Here is a 22,396-nt window from a genome sequence, read left to right as displayed (position 1 = left end):
TGGTGGTTATTACTGGACCATTTTTTGTTGACTTCTTGCTTGGATTTTGATTCAAATAAACTATAGAAAGATATTTTTGAGACAGTTGGCAAAAACAACACAGAATGGTTGTTAGATTATTAAAAACTTAACTTTTTGGACAGGAAAATTGTATTAGGGTCACATATATTAAGGTGACCTTAATATACTCTATACTTATATACTCTAGCTCACAAGGAAAAAGTATGTGTGGGAAGAGAGATATGAAATAATGGCACATATTGATGGTTGTTAGAACTGAATAATGGGTACATGGAGGTTCACTGCACCATTTTATTTTTGTGTTTGAAAATTTTTATAATAAAATAATTTTTTTTTTTTTTTTTGGGACAGAGAGAGACAGAGCACGAACGGGGGAGGGGCAGAGAGAGAGGGAGACACAGAATCGGAAACAGGCTCCAGGCTCCGAGCCATCAGCCCAGAGCCTGACGCGGGGCTCGAACTCACAGACCGCGAGATCGTGACCTGGCTGAAGTCGGACGCTTAACCGACTGCGCCACCCAGGCGCCCCATATAATAAAATAATTCTTAAAAGAAGAGGTGTGCCCTTGGATCCAAACAAGACTGCCTTGAACTGGGAAAAAATTGAGTCCCTAACTGGCTGTGGGTAGAAGAGAATAAAACAATGCCTGGAAGATAGGCAGGGTGTGATGCTGACAGCATGAAGGCTAAAAGGATAGAATCAATCAGGCACCCCCAGGATAAAAGTACAAGTTATATCACAAGTGAAGACATGTAACCGTGTCTCAGTCTGGAAGGCTGCTCCCTAATCCTGACTCCCAAGTCCATGGTCTCAACCACCATCCCCTGCCACTTCCCAGGGTAGTGGGAAAGACTTCTTTCCTGGGACTGGCCAAAGAAGTGTACCCACCTGAGACCATTCCATTTGGCTAAAACAGCACTATGATCAAGACCCAAAGCTGGAGCTATGCATGGGGTGACAGGCCTCCAAGGACAGAGGCCTGGGATGTGGTAGGTTTCTGACCTTCTAAGTAACCCACAGCCTTAAGACATCAACTGGGGAAAGAGAATGCTCTCTGATGACTCCAGACTCCATCAGTGAAACCCCAGTAATCTTAAATGACGTTGTAAAATATGTACTTGTAAGTTCTTTACACCGTATTCTAAATACCAGTGATGAGATTTGAAGTAGGGTTCAAGAACGAACGGCTAAGAAAGAATTCTTGAGACATTTTGGTGCAAAAAGGGGATTTTATTAGAGCACAGGGACAGAACCCGTGGGCAGAAAGGGCTGCACCCGCAAGTGTGAGGGGTGACTGATTATATACTTTAAGTTTGTAGAGGCAGGGGAGGTTTCTAAGGAATTTCTGTATGCTGAAAGCAGGGTCTTATAGGACACTGAAGATTTAACTAGTGTCAAGACAAGATTATTTTTAGTTTTTAATGAAATATAAACATTGAGGCATTAAGGCAGCCATCGACTCCTTGAGGAATGTCACATACTGCATGTCTCAGGTATCTGTCAGTGGGCTGCAGGCTGTAAGGAGATTTCATTTAAACTACATTACTCTTGCCTTTGTTCTCATCACAAGGATCTCAAACCCTGAGGGAAGGGGTATGGGAGATCTACCCAGAAGAGTTCCACAGGGCCAGACAGTGCAGACCCGGGGCGCTGTGTGCTCCCACATTCAAGCCCAAGGAAAACCTACCTAGCCTGCTCTGCTGCCAGCTTTCCAAATGGGGACAAGAACCATCAGGGACCACAGGTACCCTGTGGCCTTAGCTAAAGGAACAGGGCTTGGAAAATAGCAACAAAGGCAGGCAGTCAAGAACCTGCCATTCTTTTACTTTCCTGAAGAGGAGGAGCAGGAAATATATTTTAAGATACAGAGAGGGGCGCCTGGGTGGCTTAGTCGGTTAAGCGTCCGACTCGGTTTCGATTCATGTCATGATCTTGTGTTTTCTGAGTTTGAGTCCCACATTGGGTTCTGTGCTGACAGCACGGAGCCTGCTTGGGATTCTCCTCCCTCTCTCTCTGACTCTCCCCTGCCCGTGCTCTCTCTCAAAATAAATAAATAAAACTTAAAAAAAAAAAAAAGACACAAAGAGGCCCTAGACTTGTCTTCGGACACTGGTGGGGGGTGGGTGTGGGTCTGAACCTCCTCTGAAGCCAGGTTAGAAGAAGAGAAATGAATGGAGGGGCTGGGGGTGCTGCCAGGCAAAGGACCAACTGCAGCAGCCCGGTGGGAGAGAGGCTAGCTGGCCCTCACTGGCACCCAAACCCAGAGTGCCACTGAATGAAGCCCTGGCAGAAAAGGGGACATGAGCTGAAAGGTGCAGAAGACAATGCAAAATCCTTAGCAGATCAGGGTCTGTGTGCAGCAGCAGGGCTGAGGAGTGAGTCTGAAGGGAGTGGGGAAGGGGTGCGCGAGACAAAAGGCCTGTGCCTGCCTGTGTTGTCACCACCACTTGAGTTGGGCAGAGCAGGATGGCTCCCTGGTGAGAGGCAAGTCTGGCATGTCTAGGAAGTATAATCTGTAGGTCACTTTGGAAAATAAGGAGCCAGAAGATGCCACACATCTTCCACGTGAGGTGAGATTTCAAACCAGCACCCTGTGCACTGCTGCCCAGAGTCCCTAACTGAAGGTGCCCACGACCCCACGTCCATATTGCAACTACCCGATTAAAGAACAGCTTTATTGGTAACCAGAGGGAACCAAGGTAACCTGGCTGGTGTTAGCCTGCAAGGCCTTATCCAGGCCGGCAAACCAATCACACAACTTGTGGGAGTTCCTGACAAGAGGTCAGATCTCCAGTCCTAATCATAAGAAAAATTCCAAGTCCTGATTTCAGAGTCAACAGAAAGAAGATCGGAGGGTATCAGTGGCCCTGCTTGTGGGGGCTCAGGAGGCTGGCTCAGTTGTTCAGTAACATCTTTGGGGCTATGCAGACAAGGTAGAAACCAGGAAGGCCATAGGAAATCGCCCCAAGACAAGTTTCCAAGAAGGTTCACACTTGGGCAGGGTGTGGAACCTGGCCCTCAGATTGCACTTTGGGTCTCATGGGGCCAGGTCACTGAGTGGGCCTGGGTGTCAGAGAACCCCACTTACTAGCCCTCGGCATGTGGAGGCTCCATGGTCTGGGCTCAGTGATGCCGCCACAGCCTGTCACATGTTTCAGTTCCTCATTGCTGGGACTTCCCCAGCTTCCTGATGGGATACAGGTACCACATCACTACCCCTGAAGGGTTGATGACCACCGTGAAGTTGGTTTTAGGGTGGAGGCCACTGATGACATCACCCGTGTAGACGTTCTGGGCCTGTAGTGGAAAGAGATATCGCCGGTACTCATGTAAGAATGGCTGCAGAGATCCCCTCAGAGGGTGTCAAAGCCTGGACTCTGGCCTGTCTGGGGTGGGTCTCCAGCGTGCCCCACAGAAGTGGGAGCCCGGAAGGGGACCAGCCACAGCCCTCGATGCCTGCAGCTGCCTCTTGCGCTCCTGCCAGAGGACCACCCCCAGCAACACCCACCCGGGGAAGCCCGAAGCCCCACAGGTAGTAGGATACTCACCTCATAGGTGTTGGAGCTGTTAAAGTTGAGCTGGGCGAGGGAGGAGTGGTAGCGATAAGGCATATCCGTCCGGCGGCTGAAGAAGACTAAGGCGCTAGCCTCGTCGGCCAGGGGCCTCACGTACACTTCAATGTGGGATTTCTCCTGGACACAGAAGGTGGCTACCGGCTGGGCTCCCTGCTCAGGCAGGCCCCGAAATCCCCTCCCTGGCCCTCCTTTGAGCTTTGGGTCCCCCTAACCCATGGCTCCATGTCATGCAGAAGTTTGGAGGATACCCCAGCCCTCCAGCACCCCCAACTTATTCTTCCCTGACTCAGCAGATGCTCCCCGACACTTAATCTGTGCCAGGCCCCACGCTAGAACACAGACGGAAGTGCATAAGGTCCTGTCTCAGACAGTTCATAGGCTAACGGGAGGGATAGACGTGGGCAGCTGCTGGCACTGGAGCGGAGGACACTGTCCATAAGACTGATGAGCTCTGCCCGGGGAACCGGGAGGGTGATGCCCCGTCCTTCAGAAGGTCCGTGGGCCTGGTTCCACCATCAGCTCCTCCAGCAGGATTAGTTCCCTCCTCTGGGGATCACCAGTTCTTTATGTGCCTTCTATAGTTGTGTGGATTTCTTTTAACTAGAGAGGTGAGGATCTGTGCAAAGAGCACAAGCTGGGAGGCTCTATGCTGTTCGGGTCAAGTTCTGTTGTACCCTTCACCAACTGTGTGGCCTTGGGTTATTTAGACTCTTCAAGTCTCAGTTCGCTCGTTTGTTAAGCAGGGAAGTATTTACCTTCTCAGAAAAGGGACCCAGAGTGCCCAGCACACAGTAGGTGCTCAATAAATAGTAAATGCTAGTCTAGTGCTAGTAGTAGTTGCATCCCTTGGCTCAAACAACTCCTAAGCTCTGGAAGGAAGCCCTAGCTATTTGCCAGACATCACAGACATGTGCAGAAGTCTCGTACTTCCAAATCTAGGGGCCCCACTGTTCCCGTGTGCACCTGTGTGGTAATGTCTCCCTTTCCCAGATCCCATGAGCTGTCCTGCTCTGGCCTTGTTCTCACCCAGGCAAATGGGGGGACGGTTGGAGCAGCTCCCGGTGGAATCCTTGACCGAATGCAACCAGGAAGGTGAGCTGAGCAGATCTGAGGCCCAGCCTTCCATAACCTCCAGGCTGGCAACCTTGTTCTCAGCGGGGGGCCTAGTCCCTCAGCCTCCCCTTCCCTCCCCCCACGCTCCAGTACCTTGAGAATCCTGCGTCCTTGGATGCCCAAGGGATCCTGGTTGATTTTGATCATGAGTGGATTCTGCAGAATGTCCATATTCTGGGCAGAAATGGTACGCAGGTCCGTGGACATGAAGAGGGGGGCTGCCAACACTGTCCATAGGGCCATCTGGGCCCGGGCTTGCTCAAAGCTGAGGCCAAAGTTCCCTATGAGCAGCTGGGGGCAGAGGAGGGGATCGGTCAGCTCTGCCCTCTTTAGGAAAGTGGGCACGGGGACCAACTCTAGACACGTAGCCCAGGCAAGAGAAGATGGAGCGGGAGGACACTGTGGGGCCTGGTTCAGCGAACACTATTCCCTAGGAGCGTGGCCTCGGGGTGTGTCAAGTAAGTCGCTCTCCCTCTGAGCCTCAGCTTTTTTATTTCACCAAGATTATGGGGTGGTAATATGCCATGGCATCGGTTGTTCAGAGGATCCAGTGGAGTCCTGCTGCCAAAAGCATGTATACACCGACACACTAAAGTCAAAAAAATACAGTCAGGGTGGCAGCGGTAGGTACCAGACCTGGACAGAGTCCCTGCTTCTGCCACAAGTCACCCACCTGCAGGGTAAGTGGCCGAGCGGGAACCAGAACTCGAAAGCAGGCTAATTGGTGTTTCTCCAGGTGTCTATCTGGCCTGGTGTCTGTAATTATTGTAATCACTGGTAGTAAATGCTTGTTGACTAAACGAAGAGATAGCTAGCAAGTCATAAGATAAAGTGCAAAAAACATTGAAGTCAGGGCTATGAGCGAGGTAGGTGTGAGGGGCCGACTCTGCCTGCAGAGGCTCTGTGGGAGGGGAGGAGGGCACAGGGCATTGAAAGGTGGTCAGAAGCAGGCCTGGCAAGGACAGTCTAGGGAAGGAATGACTGGAGTATGTGGACTCTTCATTATCTTCACTGTCCCGAGGAATAGTGTCCCACAAGAGTCACTACAGACCAAGTTCTCAGGTTTCAAGAAACATCAGAACCGCCAGGGAAGACTGTTAACAATGGGTATTCCCAGGCCCTGTTCGAACATCCTGATCCAAAAAGTGGAGGTGGGGCCCTGGGAAGAGACATGTAAACCAGCCCCCAGGGTGAGTCTGATGCAGCTAGTTCAAGGACACATTTCAGAGACACTGATCTAGAACCTGGCAGTGAGCGTCCAGGAAGACAGCACAGGGCAGTGGGGGAGCAGGTCTGTCGCGGCCCGCAGGCCTTGGGCCATCCCCCTCCATGCTGGTACCATGTCTGGGTCGTTCCAGTGTCCAGGGCCTGCCACCGGCTGCAGTATGTCCTGGTGGTCCACAAACCAGTCCAGGATGGACAGCACGCTACTCCAGGAGTCCTGGATGTCATCATAGTTGCGCCAGACGTTGCAGATTTCTGCCAGCAGACTGTAGTTCACCTGGATGTCGGGGGATGGCAGAGTCCAGCAGCAGAGTCACGCCTTGCTGCCTGGAGGCCTGCACGGGGGCTGAGGAGCCTCAGCAGGAGACACACAGGGTGCAGAAGGGGGAAGAGAACAGGCCCTGAGCTAGATCACGATGAGGAAGGTCTCAGAAAGCGGGGTCCTGCCCTGGGGCTTCCCAGGCCTCATCTCCACCTGTGCTGGTGCCGGAAGTCTGCCCTGCCCTCTCATGCCCGTTGGGGCCAAGCCCGGGGAACGGGGCCAGGCTGGTACACCCACAGCCCTCGCTACTGCACACCCACCCCTGTATTCTCTCAGTGAGCCCCGCCGTCTGCCAGCATTCTCCCTCGGGTCTACAAGTCTGATCCCACCCTTTCTAGTGTCCTAGGTGCTAAAGGGCCCCTGGTGATATGCCCACAATGCCTTTCAGAGGCTCAGCCCCCCTTGCATGGCCTCACTAGCCTTCTAGATGTCCTAGCCCACTCAGTACAACCAGGATTCTGACCACTGGGTGGATGATGTGTGTCAGCATATGACATGTAGTTCCATGCCCTGGACGCCCATCCCTTCGGCCCACCTGAGAAGTGCCTCCTCTTCTCTAGACCCGGGGTTGGCTGAGGCCCCCTCTGGGGCACTCAGAACCCTCTCCTAGACTGACAAATCAGCACACCGGCAACTATGATGTGAGCAACCCTGACTGCACAGGAGGGGAGGAGGCTTGGGTGTGGGGAGCATTGCCAGGTGGGCTCACGGAATGGCTTACCTTTGGGGGAAGGCCCCCTTCATAGGCCGGCCAACTGCAGGAGAAGGCAATGGGGCGGCCTGTGGCATTCAGGGCAGCTGCCATCTTGGGGTATCCTGGAAAACCCCCACCCCTACATTTTAGGCCTGAGGAGGCACAGGATGAAATCTGGGGCCTCAGCCCAAACCTCCCACCGAATGTGAGGGAACTGAGGCCCAAAAGAGGAGGTGCCTCCCCCTGTACCCAGAGCTACAAACACTTCCTGGGCGGGCATGGTGCCAACCCATCTTTAGGAAGCCTGGGAGGCAATAATTCTCCCAGCCTCTGGATGCAGGGAATTGGCAAATACTACCCCCTGGGGGCCATACAGACAGACAAGCTTGGCCAGGTAGGCCCCAGTGAGCTTTCCATGGCCACCCCTCCCTGTCTACCTGATGGCCCCTGGCCAGCTCCAGGACCCACCCATGGCCCGTTCCTCGGGGGTCGAAAAGCAGCCATCCAACTTCAGCATGTCCACCTTCCACTCGGCAAAGGTTTGAGCATCCTGAGTCACCTTGTCTAGCGTGATGCCTGGGTAACCCATACAGGTGAAGTTGCCCATGTCCTCGTAGATGCCCAGCTTCAGGCCCAGGGAGTGAGCCTGTGGAGGGTTGAGGACACAAGTGGGCTTAGGCAGGACCCGCAGGGAGCCACCTCACAGGCACATCTGACCAGTCCTCATTAGAAAATTTTCGGCTCCCCACTATCGAAAGGAAAGAGTGTGTTTGCTGGTCTGTCTTCTGCCAACTGTGGTCCTTCTCCTCACTCCAACACACACCTCCCATGGGCAGCTTCTGGCCTCCAGGCCTTGCTTCTGTCATCCCCTCTGCCTCGAATGTCATCTCTCTATAGCAGCTCAAGAATTGCCTCCTCCGGTGAATCTTTCTGAAATCCCAGGCTGGAAAAGATGCCCCTCCTGGCTCTTACCCACCACGGTGGGCCGAAACTAGCTGTCCATTTATCTGTTTTCCCCACCAGACTGTGATTTGTCAAGAGAGATTATGGAAATAAGCCCTGAGCGGGGGGGGGGGGGGGGGGGGGGGGGGGGGGGTTGCGTGGAGACCCTGGTCTGGACCCCAGGCTAAAGGGCAGGGCTGGGGTGGGGCTCACATAGTCAGCCAGGAAGGCAATGCCATTGGGGAAGCGCTTGGGATCTGGTATCAGGCGGCCTTTGGCGTCACGCCCACCAATCCAGCAGTCATCCATGTTAAGGTATGTGTAGCCCAGGTCCCGCCATCCGTCTTGTGCCAAGTGGTCGGCCATCTCCATGAAGAGCCGCTCGCTGGTGAGAGGCAGGGGATGGGGCAGCTCAGTCACCCCCCACCCCCTTCCTCAGAGCTTTTCAGACTTTTCAGAGGATCTGAGTGTGAATCCAGGCTATGAGAACCATAAGCAGGGTGGAAAGAAAGGAGCCGTTTGGCCCCAGGCTGCAAGACTGAGCCAGCCTGGCTGTAGCAATGATCTCCTTTCAGCGATCTCAGGGACTGGGCCCGCCACAATGCCCCTGCCCCACAGGCCTGACAGCTCCCACAGAAGCCCCAAGCAGGTCACAAGGCTGTCAATGTCCCAAAGGTCACCTCTGGTTGCATTCTCTCTGGCACGGGCGCTCTTTTCCTGCCCTCCACTCCCTGCCCCTACTCCCCGGGGTCTTAGGCAAGGCTTGTTAGGTGGTGTGGACCTCGCTCACCTGATGCAGTTCTTCGGGTCCTCGTCGCAGTCAGTGTTGCAACGGAAACGTTCCCAGGCCAGCCAGCCCATGGGTGGCTTCCGCAGGAGCCCATTCTCTAGCACCAGCACCCGGGCCACCAGGGCCAGCAAGAGCACTGCAGGGGAGTCAGAAGGATGACTGTCAGTGGCTCCCCTAGCCCCAGCCCTCGCCCCACCCCACCCATATGCTGTTGGGCTCTGCAGAGGCCGCTGGACTTCCCATTAGGGGAACAACCAGACTCCTGGGCTTGAGAAGAATTAGCTCCTATTGTAACTGCCCTCTCCAGCAGTTACAGTGAATGGGCTCATGGTGCCTGGGGCAGGGCAATGTGTTTGAGGCCTGAGTCCCCACCTGCTATTGCCACAGCAGTGCCGGAATCGGTAAAAAACTAACACTTGAGGTTGTGTCCTTTCTGCACCCTGACTAGCTCCCCCAACTCGGTATACACAGAACTTGAGCACTATAGCCAGACTCCAGGTCTCCTGAGTCTCACCCAAGGCCCTTTGCTCTCTACCACAGACCCCCAAAAGGCCTCAGAAGGGCTTAAGAGATTAGCCAGGTTTGGATCTGCATCTAGCCATCTACGGAACAACTACTGCGGTGTTGATAACACATAAAGCAGGTTCTCTGTACTTTGAGGGAGAAGGGGAGAGAAAGGAAGTGGCCTCTTTGGAAGGGAACTGATTCCTAGGTGGGGAGCATCTCCTTCTTGCTGGCCCAGCTCCAAGAGTAAGAGAGAGGAACATGTCTCCCACATACCCACATCAAAGAAAGAGGCCCAGACACCAGAGGGCTGGAACTTCCTCCGGGGAGCCCCTATCCCCATCGGGTCTCCTGCCCTCCCCAAACCACCCCCACCCGCGTAGGTACCTGTTTTCAGCAACATCGCTCTGGACTCAGCGTCTCAGGACCCGACCGGATCTGCTCTCCTTTCACCAGCTTTATGCGTTGGATTCTGGAAGGTAAACGTTAGGTAAGCACCGGGGTCCACTACTGCCTCGCTAGCTCTACCGCTCTCAACCTTGAGCGTGGATCCCACAAGCCGCCCTCACTGTTCACCACCCCCGGCCCCCAGCTATCACTTCCCCGAGCCTGGGTTCTTCCTTCAGAAATACTAAACAAGATGTCTTAGACGTTAGACCCCACCCCCTCTGTAGTGCCGGGAACCCCCGGCCCCACGGGCGGCCCTCCGCCGAGCCGGGACCAGAAAAAGGCAGCGACCGCCTCTGGGACGCCCTGGAAGAACGGAGGCGTCGGCCTGGGACCAGGCTTCGGACTCCCACCGGCTCTGGGTTGCCCCCGCCCCCACCCTATCCCCACCCCGTCCCCAAGGACAGCAGCCCAGCAGCCCTAGCGCGGGGACCGTCCCTCAGAGTGCCCCGCTCGCGGAACTCACCCTGCGGACGCACCCAGAACTGCCACAGGCTTCGGCCTCTGGAACGCCGATTGCTGCTGTAACCTGATTTGCCTACAGCGTTCCACAGGGGGCGGAGCCTGACGGCGGCAAGCCTACCCGGCGGAACCTATCAGAATCCCCCTAGCAATGCCGTGTCCCGCCCCCTGTGGGCCCGTAAGCCCTCCCCCGAAGTTCCCAAAGCCCCGCCCCCTCAAGTTCCTTCTCCGCGCCCACCTCAGGCAGGCACCACCCGCGGAGCAAGTCTATGGACTGGGTGACCTGACTACCGTGGCTCCCCGAGAGGCTAGTCCTTTCACCTCTGCGGAGTCCCTGAAGGCGAGTACAGTGCCCGACACAATGTAAACGCTTAATAAATACTATGGAGTGAATACCTGCTTTTTAGAAAAGAAGTGAGAAAATGCCATGATGCATGGTGTAGGGCACTGTTTTTGCAAAGCCAGGAGGCTCTCCCCTACCTGACACTCTGGGCCAGCCACGCATTGTACTGGCCCCAGGCACTCTACATATTCCTTCCCTCCTTCATTCATGAAATGTGGTTTTTTTAATGTTTTATTTATTTTTGAGACAGAGAGAGACAGAGCATGAGAGGGGGAGGGGCAGAGAGAGAGGAAGACACAGAATCTGAAGCAGGCTCCAGGCTCTGAGCGGTCACAACAAGGGCTGGAACCCACAAACTGTGAGATCATGATCTAAACTGAAGTTGGACGCTTAACCAACTGAGCCACCCAGGCACCCCTCGTCAAATATGTTTTTAAAGTTTATTTACTTATTTAGAGAGAGAGAGAGAGAGCGTGCACATGAGTAGAGGGGGAGCGAATCCCAACCAGGCTCCACCTGTCAGCACAGAGCCTGATTCAGGGACCTGAGCCAAAATCAAGTTAGATGCTTAACTGCCTGAGCCACCAAGGCCCCCCTGGAGTAATCCTTCACAACATACCTCAGGTCACTCCTTGCTCAAGACCCTGTGACAGCTGTTCATCTCAGTCTGGAGACTCACAGATTTACAAAGCCCAACCCCACGCATGCTGACCACATCTGCTGCTGTCCCCCTCCTCCCTGCCTCTCTGCCACACTCTTGCGGTTCCTCAAACACAACTGGTCTCAGGGCCTTTGCACTAACTGTTCCCTCTGCCTGGAATCATCTTCCTGCAGATATTGGCATGACTGGCTCCCTTATTTCCTACCAGTATTTCTCAAATGCCACCTTCTCAGTGAGGCCTACCCTGACCATCCTATTTGAAATTGCAACCTCGCTGCTCCAGCAATTCCCAAGCTCCGTGTGACTTCCTATATTTTCCATACCACTTATTACCTTCTAACACATTTGTTATGGTTTCTGTTATTAACTGAATAAAAGTTAGTGGGAGAGACAGATAATAAACAGGAAATAAAAGCATGAGTATAGGGAATGTTCTGTAGTGGCTAGCGCTATCATGAAAATACACCCCAGGGATGTGATAAACTTGAGGATAGCCTACTTGACATCGCATAGTCAGGGAGAGGACATTTAAGTCGAGACCTAGTTGGTGTGAAGGAGCCCCGAGAAGTTAGAACTGAGGGATAGAGGCAAGAAGGAACATTCTAGGCTGCAGGAACTGCAAAGGCTAGAGCTCTGAGCTGGGAACCACCAAATTCATGGGCAGATATTCCGACCTCCCCGGCTTCCAGGGCCGTCAGGAACCCCCAGCCTCCTGCGTTTGGTTGTGCATTCGGGGAACCCTCACCACAAGCCTACCCTTGGACCAATTCCAGGCAGAGCCCTGGGGACCGCGGGTGGGTTGCAGGCCGGTGGGAGTGGCGGAAGCGGAAATCGATAATCCCCAGAAACAGAAATGTGGGCGCTTCTGGAGCCGGGTGGGGTTGCCAGGAAGCTCGGCGGGGCCTCGCAGACTGGATAGGAGCCCGCCCAAAGGAGGCGCCGGGCCCAAGCCGTCCCAGGCTTGGCTCAGTGGGAAAAGTGGGCCGGGCGGGGAGAGGGGGCTGGAGAGGGGAAGAGAAGGACTCCGAGTTCTCCTGGCGGTGGGCTGGGTCCGAGGCCCGCGGACGGCCTGCGGCGGGGCCCTGGGTTCGAGGTCGCCCGCCGCTGACCAGCTCCGTGGTTCTGGCAAGTCTCGGCCTCTCCGGCCTCAGTTTCCCTCCCGCGTGGATCCAGAAGCCGCTTCGCAGATCCCCGGGTGAGCTGTGGGAGGGGGCGTCCGCGGCCACGTTCCCGCCCGGGCGGAGGCGCGGGGGCCGGAGCCCGGATCGCCCCAGGCCGCGGGCGCAGCCCACCGCGCGGACCGCCCTCCCGGGCTTCGGCGCGCCCGTCGGCGCGGAGGTGAGCGCGGGCCCCGCGGGCTCTGGAGGAGGCGGCCCCTGGGAGGGCGTGGCCAGCGGGGACGTGGCGGGGCAGCCCCACTGCGCGGACCCGGAGACTGAGGTTCCCCGCGAGGCGACCGCCGTTTTAGGGCGGTGGCGGGTCAGGGGTCCACCCGGTGGCCCCAGGCCGGTGGGTCCGGCGCCCCAGCCCGTCCAGCTCCTCTAACAAAAAGACCGGCGAGACGCGGTGCACCGACTCCCCGCCGGCTCCGCGGTCGGGGCCTCGCACCCCTCCCCAGGCTCGCGGCGGGGGCGGGAGCCCTGCTCCTCCTGCTCCGGAGCCCCTCTCCGCGCCCCGGTGCCGGGCGGACACAAGGCGCGGCCGGGGCAGACCTCAGTGAGCTCCTCCTCCTCCTGCGACCACCCCACCCTCGTGGGCCCCCGCTTAGGCCTTATCATGACTGATCCTTACTTTATTTCTTCCGTAATTCATTTTTACATTCATTTATTATTTACTTTTGTCTGTTTACACTGTGTCTCCCCGCTTGAATTTAGGCTCCAGGAGGGAGGGGCTGCTTTGTCCGTTGGCGTTTTCTCACTTATTTGAATACTTTCTTCCTGGATATTGGAAGTCAAACGGGGGGGGGGGGGGTGGAGGGGGGTAGAGGGGGGCGGGCAGCCAAGGTGAGTCCTGCCCATTCTGGGGTTGGGGATAATGCTGTAAACACAAATGAGATCGATCATTGTGGCATGAAGGAAATGCAAACAGAAGTGAGGGGGCTGCTGGTTGGGTCACCTTAGATCAGGTCACCTTGGTGATCGGGACCACTTTGGATACAGCCATCAGGACAGACCTCTCAGATTAGGTGACTTAAAGCCAACCTGCGACATGTGCTAGAAGGGAAAAGCAGGAAGCTGAGGACACTTAACTCTGACCTAGCCTTAGGGAGTAGAGTACTGAGTTCTGAGAAGTGATGTTCAATTGCTCCTTATTTAAGGGCCTGGCCTGGGTGAGTGGGTGGGTAGGGAGATGATCAGGGTAGGCCTCCTGGAAGAGGTGGTGGTTTTACTGGGCTCCTAAGACTGAGCAGGAGTTCTCATCCCCTAGGAGGGGGTCACTGGGTTTGACAATTGTTTTGCAGGTGCCCTAGGAACCACACAGTCGAAGGGCTGAGCCGTGGCGTGTGGCCAGACAAGCCAAGCCCCTACCCTCTTGCTGCGAGCTCTGCTGGTAAGTGAGTCACTGCCAAGGCTTGCCCCTAGAAGATATGAGGGAATCGGGAGACCCAAGTTCTGCTTCTCGCTGGTCATGCAGCCTTGGGCAGTTCATCTTCACTGCTCTGGGCCTCAGTTTTTCATGAGTCAGGAGGACAGTTGAACTAGGTGTCACTTATGATCCGTGAGGCACCGACAGTCAATGGCTGAGGACGGTCCTACCCAGCCACGCCTTGTGTTTGTACCGCACTCTTGTTTACTGCACAGATCCCCATCTAAGCCCCCGCTGATGGAGGAATGGGGCAGGCCTGCCTCACCCTGCGCTCATCTGGCCTTGAAGGCTGCAGATTCTTACTAACTGGTAATTGCGCCATCAACGAATGAGAGGCCGCAGGGGCCCAGGAGGGTCACAGAAACCCTGGAGGTTTGGCCTCAGGGTTGGAGCTGAGGGGCCCCTGGATCAGGGGATGGTTTAAGCATAATGATTTCTATGGGTTCTGTGGGCTCAGGATCCATTTCAGCTCAGCCGATACCTTTTTCTTTGGATTTTAAAAAGCTGTGTCAAAGCCCTCCATACCTCCTGGTCTGGTACACGTTATCATTTTCTCTGAGCCCTCTGGTGTCCAGTTTTTTCCATGACCCTCACAACAACCCTCTGAGAGAAAAGTCAGGGGAGGCTAGCCCATTTCACAGATGAAGACAGTGAGAGCCTCAGGGCACACAGCAAGTGAGTAGAGGCCACAGAGCTGGGGCCCAGGTCTCCTCCAGAGCCAGCGTTCTTTTCCCCGCAGGAGCACAGAGGCTGCCTCCCTCTCTGGCCCTCTCCCGCCGCCATTTTTTTATTTTATTTTTTTAATGTTTTTATTTTATTTTATTTTTTTTAAATTTTTTTTTTTCAACGTTTTTTGTTTTTTTATTTTTGGGACAGAGAGAGACAGAGCATGAACGGGGGAGGGGCAGAGAGAGGGAGACACAGAATCGGAAACAGGCTCCAGGCTCCGAGCCGTCAGCCCAGAGCCCGACGCGGGGCTCGAACTCACGGACCGCGAGATCGTGACCTGGCTGAAGTCGGACGCTTAACCGACTGCGCCACCCAGGCGCCCCTTTATTTTATTTTATTTTATTTTATTTTATTTATTTATTTATTTTTAACATTTTTTATTTATTTTTGGGACAGAGAGAGACAGAGCATGAACGGGGGAGGGGCAGAGAGAGAGGGAGACACAGAATCGGAAACAGGCTCCAGGCTCCGAGCCATCAGCCCAGAGCCTGACGCGGGGCTCGAACTCACGGACCGCGAGATCGTGACCTGGCTGAAGTCGGACGCTTAACCGACTGCGCCACCCAGGCGCCCCCCCTTTATTTTATTTTTGAGAGAGACAGAGACAGAGTGCGAGTGGGGAAGGGCAGAGAGCAAGGGAGACAGAATCTGAAGCAGGCTCTAGGCTCTGAGCTGTTGGCACAGAGCCTGATGCGGGGCTCAAACTCATGGTTAGCCAACTGAGTCACCCAGGTGCCCCCCCTTTTTAAATTTTTTAAAAATGTTTTCCCCTCACAGTTCTTATGGGAGCCATGAAGCTGAACGAGAGGAGTGTAGCCCACTATGCACTGAGCGACTCCCCAGCAGACCATACGGGCTTTCTGCGCACTTGGGGCGGGGCAGGGACTCCCCCCACTCCCAGTGGCACTGGCCGGAGGTGCTGGTTTGTTCTCAAAGGCAACCTGCTGTTCTCCTTTGAGAGCCGAGAGAGCAGGGCCCCGCTGAGCCTGGTGGTGCTGGAGGGCTGCACGGTGGAGCTGGCCGAGGCTCCAATGTCTGAGGAGTTTGCCTTCGCCATCCGTTTCGACGCCCCTGGTGTGCGCCCACACCTGCTCGCGGCAGATGGGCCCGCGGCCCAGGAGGCCTGGGTGAAGGCACTGTCCAGGGCCAGCTTTGGCTACATGCGCCTGGTGGTGCGCGAGCTGGAGAGCCAGTTGCGAGATGCCCGCCACAGTCTGGCCTTGCCTCGCCACTCATCCTGGAAGGCCATTACCAGCCGCTATAAGCCCCAGGCTCCTGACCATCGGCCTCCGGGCCTGGAAAACGGCCACTCCCTCTCCAAGGATTGCAGCCCTGTGGACTTGGGTGAAGAAAGGGGCAGCAGGCCAGCAGGGCAGGGCTTGGCGGAGTTGCAGGGCCCTGCCAGCCTCTTCCTGGGCAGGAGGCAGAGCCCCCTGTTCCCTGAGACCTTCTACTTCTCTGCCTTGCACAATTGGTATGGCCAGGAGATCTCGGAGCTGAGGCAGAGGTGGATGCAGAGGGCCCGGGGGAGCCGGCCAGAACGTGAGAGACAGGATGGGCACTGAGCCTCGGCTCTTTGGGTTCTGCCCTTGTCCTGCTGGTCAGGACACCAGAGCCAGTGCTTCTCCAGGAATTTAATGTTTATTTGTTTTAAAGAGGGTTTTCTCCCTCTTTAAAGGGAGGGTTCTCTCCCTTTTTTTTTTTTGAGAGGGTTCTCTCCTTCCTGCTTTTTAGGCCTCCTCCAGGCTCCAGATCCACCTTTGTGCCTGGAGGGGGACCAAGGAATCGTTACTTGCAACCCCTTTGTTTCCTGAGGCCCAGAGAGGAGGATCGGATGCTTGCTCAGCAACCACAGGGCCAGACCCAAGTCTCCTGACTCTGTGCTGGACTGCTCCGCTCTCAGGGAATGTTAATGAAATGGAGGAAGTGGGGACTATTGCATGGCCTCAGGCTGCCCTGCCTGTTTACCTACACAACAGACTCTACAACCACAACTTCTAACAACAGACTCTACAACCACAACTTCTAACACAGGGAGTCGTGTGTACATTTAAATACCAGAAGCTGGCTGAAATGTTGGCTCGAGGGACTGACACTGTCAGAGAAAGTGGATTTATTGTCCTGGGGGTTTCTGGGGCCCAGCTCTTCCTGAGCGGTGGGAAGACTGGGCATAGGAACTGCAGTTTGGGTGGGGCCCTTTGGAGGGACAGGGCCTTCAGCCAACGAAGAGGGATTGATTCTTCTCAGCAAGTGTTGGGGCCCCCATCTTCTCTCCCTGGCTGCCTTGTCTATAGATGGTGCTGGTCATTGTCCCAAGACGGGCTGGGAGCTTTTTATGTCAGCAGAAATCCTTCCTGTATTCTGTCCTTAGCAGCCAGCTCCTGGAGCTGCCAAGTGGGAAGCCAAAGAAGCGAGGAGGCAATGTGGCTCCCTGGGGAAGCCAGGTTGTTATTTTGGTTTTCAGTCGAGGGCATTCTGGGAGTTTGAACACCAGGATAAATTCTTCTAACTGCTCCCAGAGAGCTGTTCCCAGCCCTGAACCCCTCCTAGGAACTCATTCACCATCCTGCTTGTCAGCCAGCGCGTATCTGCCAAGACCCTCTCACTGCTACTCTCAGCAGCATGGCGCCAAGTGTTTTATCGATTGTTTCGGGAGGCAAAGTGGCTGCGTCTAGAGAGCCAGCAGCCAGACTAGCCTGAGCCCTAGAGGTGAGGCAGCAGTGGCTGGATGGAAGATGCAGAACCTGGTCAAGACAGCCCCCCCCCCTCTCCATACACACAGTCTGCCCCTTCGTAGACTCTCAATCCCTTATTAGGGCCTTGGGTAGCCTGACCAGGGCCAACGAGGTCCAGAGGCTGTGACCGACAGCCTCTTAAGTCCAGCACGCCCAAGGCCACCCAGAGTCCAGAACCGGTTCCTGCCAGGCTTGTGTCCTAAGAAGAGGGGCTCCCTTCCGAACCCTGTACAGGAGTCCCACAGCCCACTGCGCCTTGTTTTCTACACAGACACTATAGGCTTTTATCTTTCTTATGGTTACAGTATTTTTATATGAATAAAACATTAGGTTTTTATTACTCATTTTGGTTCCTCAAAGTTTATTTTAACAACCACTTGACAAATTTGTGCAAAAGCCCCACTTCTCCCCTTCAGTTATGGTTTACATGTGCCTATAGAGAACGTATACCTTGGCAAGAAATAAAATTCCCAAATCACCCAAGTAGTACAACTAATAAATTTATATTTTTTTAAATATTAAAAAGAGAAATACAATTGTTTCAAGCTCAATTAAAGTGATATCTCTTTTCAACAATCACCCACTCTGCCAAACCCCGGCTGTTCTGGGGGAGTGAACACTACGAGGGGTCCACGAGGACCGCCTGCCAGAAGACCCCGCCCGGCATGCCCAGAATCAGCCGGCTGTTGGGGCATCGGCATCCTCCTCGCGACGTCACCACGTCCGGCCGGTAACAAACGCCTTTTTTCTACCGCATAGGGAACTAGGCGCACTGCGCAAGTGTGAGAGCTGGGCCTCTCGTCTGATCTCAAGAGTCTCGCGAGGCTTGCGGCCGTGCTCTCCCTGAGGACGTCACAGGGGCTGGGCGGTGGGGCCCGGGTGCCGAGCTAGGGGCGGAGCTGGGAGATGGCGTCCGCAGCGGCTCGCTGGCTGGCATTGGCATCCGTCCGATCCGGGGCTTTACGGAGCGGGCCGAGCTTGAGGAAAGGTGGCGATGTCTCCGCCGGAGGGGGTGGCTCAGGTCGGAGCCTGGTACCGTCGAGGTCAGTCATCGTTACTCGCAGCGGCGCCATTTTGCCCAAACCGGTGAAAGTGAGTGTCTGCCTGGAGGCGGGGCGAAGGGGCCGAGGCCAATCATTATGGGGAGTGTGTGCGGGTCGACGCCGACTGATAGGTGCAAAGGCCAATCGTACCACCGCCTTAGACCGGAAGACGGATCAAGGACAAAGTTTAGCAGTGATGCCCTGCGAATTTTGACAGGTGGGAGGAGATGGTCGGGTCAGATCCCGGTGTTGATTGAGTTGGACGCAAGGAGACAGAGGATGGAGGGGTGGGGGAGCGAGAGCCGAGTTTACTTTGCACTAGTTTATCGTGGGGAGCGCGGTGCGCTAGTTCTCCACACGACTCGGCTATATGCACCCAGTATAGACAAATCACGTAACCACTCTTTCTTGTCAGCCTCAGAGTTGATGGGATGAAATAACGAGTTGTGAAAGGACTTTGTAAATAAATTGTACGTGGGACAGACCTTTTCTTCGTAGGAGTTTTGACCTAGTGTTTAATTCATGTAATTTGCAACTCTTGAGAGGTGTGCAGGAGGTATTACAGTCAGTTTTTATAAATGAAGAATCGGGCCAAAGCAGTGAAGCCAGTGAGACTCCAAAGCGAGCAGCCCGTCAGGTCCTGGAATCCAGGTTTCCTGCTGGTCGACCCTCCTCCCCCGCCCACCTCCACCAGGTCCTATTTTTTCCACCACTGAATGCTCTCACGTGCCCTGAGTACCCTTGGATTTTTCTAAGTAAAATGGAAACAGCCCTTTAAGCCAAACAAGTTTGCTTTTTGACTCCGGTGCTGCGTGGGAGTTAACAAAACAAAAACAAATTCTCTTAAAGCTAGTCTGGCCAGGGAAAAGGCACAAAAGGCATAAAAAGGCACAGCTGGAAAAAAAACTCTTTTTGGAAACTCCATAGGAAAATATGAGAGGATATGTTGAGATTATACTGAAACTCCCTTAGTCCATCTAAAACAGCTAGTCTTTTAGCATGAAGACATGCTCACTTTTCAAAACATGGTTGTTTTGAACATTTAATGTGGTGCAATTAAACTTCTCAGGCCCTGGGGAATCAGTTAAAGGACTGTATCCTTTCACTGTACATGCTCATTGTTTTGTAATCCATTTTCATGTATTTGGTGTCTTCAAATTTTGGTGAGCTCTGTTTCCACAGTCCAGCTCTTAGCACTTTCTTACCTGTTTGTATCTGCAAGTAATTACCAGGTTGTGCCCTAATTTTTAGATGTCCAGAATGCCTTATACTTTTCTTCCCAGTATCCACTTTGACGACCATCATCTTATCAATTCTTTGCATTATTTTTCTTGCTCTTTTTCCGAGGACTTTAAAATCAAGTAGTTGCTTATCACAGGTCTGGGGTCCACAGGAGTGCCCCTGAGGGCCGGGCCTTCTGTGGTCCCACCAGAGTGGGCTCTGGAACTCACAGCCACCACTCTGACCCTCCGCAGATGTCCTTCGGCCTTCTCCGTGTGTTCTCCATTGTGATCCCCTTTCTCTATGTCGGGACGCTCATTAGCAAGAACTTTGCTGCTCTACTTGAGGAGCATGACATTTTTGTCCCAGAGGATGACGACGACGATGACTAACAGGTGAGACTTCTTTTCCCCTACATGGACTGGGAACAGGAAGTGGGGTGGGACATCTGAACTGTGATGCAGTTTGGCCCCGTAGTAGTTTCCCTCACTCGAAGCAGAAGTGCAGACCCTTAGTAAAGTGACTCACTTGGCTGATGGTCTTATTTTGCCTTTTCTCTACATTGGATGAGGACAACTATCTTACTGACTTAGAACTTCACTGGGATCTTTTCCGACCAAGTTGATCCCAACCAGCCTTTTTATTTGCCCTTTATGTACCCTCGTTCTCTCAACCCGTAAGTTTTCTTAACGGTTTAATATGCTTTACACACCCACCCCGAACAGCTTCGTTCTCCACGTTGAAATTTAGAAACTGCACATCCTCACCATGGTTCGCAAGGTCACCAAACTCCGTACCTGTACAGGCTGTACAGGCACCGCAACCTGGCTGTTCACAAACCTTTCCCCCGGTGCCTGTCCTTTTCACCTTTCTCGTCTTGGCTTCTGGTGCTCTAACGTGGGCTGCTTGGCTGCCTCTCTGTTGTAGATAAAGACAGTTCTGGCTCCGTAGTCTGGGATTCAAGGCTTGCCATGATCTGGTCACATGATCTGGTCACACCTCTTATTCCAGCCGCATCTTCCATATTCCCAACCACACACCTCTCCCCACTATTCACTGTTTCTTGAATTACCGACAGGCTTACCCACCCCCGAGCAGTGGCTCACTCTTCCTGCCATTGGAAGGCTATTTCTCACTACTCTTAACTTTCGCCAGTTCTTCATGATCTTTGATGAAGTCTTCCCTCATTCCTCCATCTGAAAGTGAGGCTGTGCCCTCTGCCCAGTCCCTCTTGTGACACTATTATATACTTAAGCACACAGACACACCTCCAGATTCTACTAGACAATGAGCTTCCTCCTGGCAGGGGACAGGGGGTTTTGTTTTGTTTTAAAGTAAGTTCTACACTCAGTATAGGGTTTGAACTCATGACCCCAAGGTCAAGAAAGAGTCTCATGCTCTACCAGCTGAGCCAGCCGTGTGCCCCAAGGAACATGTCTTTTATACCTTTGGGCCCCCAGTGCCTGGTCTCCGGTGAATGTTCGGTACATGTATGAGAGAATAAAACTGCCTTGCTCCTGCCTTGTTTGGTAGAACCTCCCTGGAATTCTCTTTTTGGTGTGTGGATAGAGCGCTGCTCCGTGCCCAGTTCACTGCTACTTTCCTTTCTTACAGGACATGGAAGAAGTACAGAAAGGAGACAGCCCTTAATTCAGATATGGTGATCCTCATAGCCTCTCCTACTTCCCTATCAGCAGAAGGGCCCAGGGAAACCCCTCAGCCTCCTGACTCCAGCGAAGCCTCCTGCACCGTCTGTGACCATACCCCAGATCCCCAGGCTCTGGGAGGTTCCCCAAAAATGTACTATCCACTGAGCACAATCAACTTACGAATAAACATAATAAATATCAGCTCTGTATGACTGAGTGGTGGCTGAAGTGTCTCAATATGAGGAAGACCCTAGTTGCCGTTTCCCGTCCCTGCTGACCTTTCTCTAGCAGCTGAACATAACAGGTCTTTGATTTATAACCCAAGATTCCCAGGCCCCTCTGGAGCTACGAAAGTAATTACGGGTGCCTTGGACCTATTTTCATTATTTACAAAAGCCCAGCAGAAACTTTCCCCTCAGTAAAGATGCACAGGCTAACTAAAGCCTCCAGCTTTTTTTGTGTTGAGGAATGCTGGCTAGTTTTCACCTGCTAATCATAAGCGTTGTTTAAAACTCCTTAAGAAATACCATTATTAGGGGTGCCTGGGTGGCTCAGTTGGTTAAGCATCCGACTTCAGCTCAGGTCATGATATCACGGTCCATGGATTCAAGCCCCGCATCGGGCTCTATGCTGACTGCTCGAAGGCTGGAGCCTGCTTCAGAGTCTGTGTGTGTCCCTCTCCATCTCCTCCCACCCCCTTGCACTCTGTATCTCTCTCTCTCAAAAATAAATTTAAAAAATTTTAAAACATCATTCTTAGAATGAATCTTTCAACACTTGGGTTCCTTAGATGAAAAGATAGTAAAGGGGTTGGTGGTGCTAAAAAATCTGGCAATGCCCAGGGTGACTGTGGACTCAAATAATGAACCCATCTGCAGCATTTAGTCGCCCAGGGAAGGAACCACCAAAAGCAAACAAAGATGAGTTATTTAATCTGCGTCAACACTGATTCTCCTGTCCCTGGAGCCACAGTCCCATCTGCAAACAGTAGAGCTATTTCTGTTGTCTGTGCACTAAACAGCTGTGTTCCTAGCAGAGCGCCTAACTGGGTAGGAAGCTCATGTCATTTTAAGAACTGACTCTTGTTGCCGGTAGAGGGGCTGGGCCTCTGAGCTGCCATTCTCTCCAGAGCCCAGGGAGGAACAGCCCAGCCCGTCAGCCCTAACTCTGCGCCGCTCAGCGTTACTCTCATCTCTCCCGAACGGCAAGAGCTAATTCTGGATAATCTGTGCCGTGACACCAAGCTATCCTGGAGGCTGTGGAAACACAGCTAAATTAACAGAGTCATCCAGCCTTACACCCGGAATGATGGTTTCTGAGCAGATGGCCTCATC

The 22,396-nt window shown here is 53.7% G+C and overlaps 3 protein-coding genes across 5 annotated transcripts; 2 read left to right on the top strand and 1 right to left on the bottom strand.

Annotated features, from left to right (window-relative positions):
- Positions 1 to 2,683: 2,683 nt before the first annotated feature.
- On the bottom strand, positions 2,684 to 10,212 carry NAGA (alpha-N-acetylgalactosaminidase). 2 transcript variants are annotated; one of them, XM_058741141.1, is made up of 10 exons: positions 10,100 to 10,212; positions 9,574 to 9,658; positions 8,683 to 8,818; positions 8,106 to 8,277; positions 7,419 to 7,596; positions 6,978 to 7,072; positions 6,050 to 6,211; positions 4,804 to 5,001; positions 3,571 to 3,714; positions 2,684 to 3,319 (listed from the first exon to the last, which is right to left on the bottom strand). In XM_058741141.1, the coding sequence occupies exons 2-10, from the start codon at positions 9,587 to 9,589 to the stop codon at positions 3,185 to 3,187; spliced, it is 1,236 nt and encodes a 411-aa protein (XP_058597124.1). In that variant the 5' UTR covers positions 9,590 to 9,658; positions 10,100 to 10,212; the 3' UTR covers positions 2,684 to 3,184. The 2 variants fall into 2 exon arrangements, with proteins under 2 accessions (XP_058597124.1, XP_058597125.1); XM_058741142.1 differs by lacking the exon at positions 10,100 to 10,212 and adding an exon at positions 9,850 to 9,991.
- Positions 10,213 to 12,119: 1,907 nt separating this feature from the next.
- Positions 12,120 to 16,072, top strand: PHETA2 (PH domain containing endocytic trafficking adaptor 2). 2 transcript variants are annotated; one of them, XM_058741143.1, is made up of 3 exons: positions 12,120 to 12,294; positions 13,561 to 13,649; positions 15,192 to 16,072. In XM_058741143.1, the coding sequence occupies exon 3, from the start codon at positions 15,197 to 15,199 to the stop codon at positions 15,977 to 15,979; it is 783 nt and encodes a 260-aa protein (XP_058597126.1). In that variant the 5' UTR covers positions 12,120 to 12,294; positions 13,561 to 13,649; positions 15,192 to 15,196; the 3' UTR covers positions 15,980 to 16,072. The 2 variants fall into 2 exon arrangements, with proteins under 2 accessions (XP_058597126.1, XP_058597127.1); XM_058741144.1 differs by lacking the exon at positions 12,120 to 12,294 and adding an exon at positions 12,317 to 12,815.
- A 1,906-nt stretch (positions 16,073 to 17,978) lies between these two features.
- SMDT1 (single-pass membrane protein with aspartate rich tail 1) lies at positions 17,979 to 21,271 on the top strand. The gene is made up of 3 exons (XM_058741140.1): positions 17,979 to 18,241; positions 19,668 to 19,808; positions 21,028 to 21,271. Exons 1-2 carry the CDS (start codon positions 18,056 to 18,058, stop codon positions 19,803 to 19,805), a joined length of 324 nt encoding a protein of 107 aa, XP_058597123.1. The 5' UTR covers positions 17,979 to 18,055; the 3' UTR covers positions 19,806 to 19,808; positions 21,028 to 21,271.
- The last annotated feature ends 1,125 nt before the right edge of the window (positions 21,272 to 22,396 follow it).

This window comes from Neofelis nebulosa, chromosome 8 (genome assembly GCF_028018385.1).
Source record: "Neofelis nebulosa isolate mNeoNeb1 chromosome 8, mNeoNeb1.pri, whole genome shotgun sequence".
Taxonomy (NCBI): Eukaryota; Metazoa; Chordata; class Mammalia; order Carnivora; family Felidae; genus Neofelis; species Neofelis nebulosa.
This window is presented reverse-complemented; position numbering and strand designations above follow the sequence as displayed.

Bases quoted from the DNA above. Each gene is read 5' to 3' on its own strand.
- SMDT1 (XM_058741140.1), top strand. From the start codon at position 18,056: ATGGCGTCCGCAGCGGCTCGCTGGCTGGCATTGGCATCCGTCCGATCC. The intron at 18,242-19,667 runs GTGAGTGTCTGC...GACCCTCCGCAG, and splicing joins TTTTGCCCAAACCGGTGAAA to ATGTCCTTCGGCCTTCTCCG.
- PHETA2 (XM_058741143.1), top strand. From the start codon at position 15,197: ATGGGAGCCATGAAGCTGAACGAGAGGAGTGTAGCCCACTATGCACTG.
- NAGA (XM_058741141.1), bottom strand. The intron at 6,212-6,977 runs GTAAGCCATTCC...CCCGACATCCAG, and splicing joins AAGGGGGCCTTCCCCCAAAG to GTGAACTACAGTCTGCTGGC. The intron at 3,320-3,570 runs GTGAGTATCCTA...TTTCCACTACAG, and splicing joins ACAGCTCCAACACCTATGAG to GCCCAGAACGTCTACACGGG.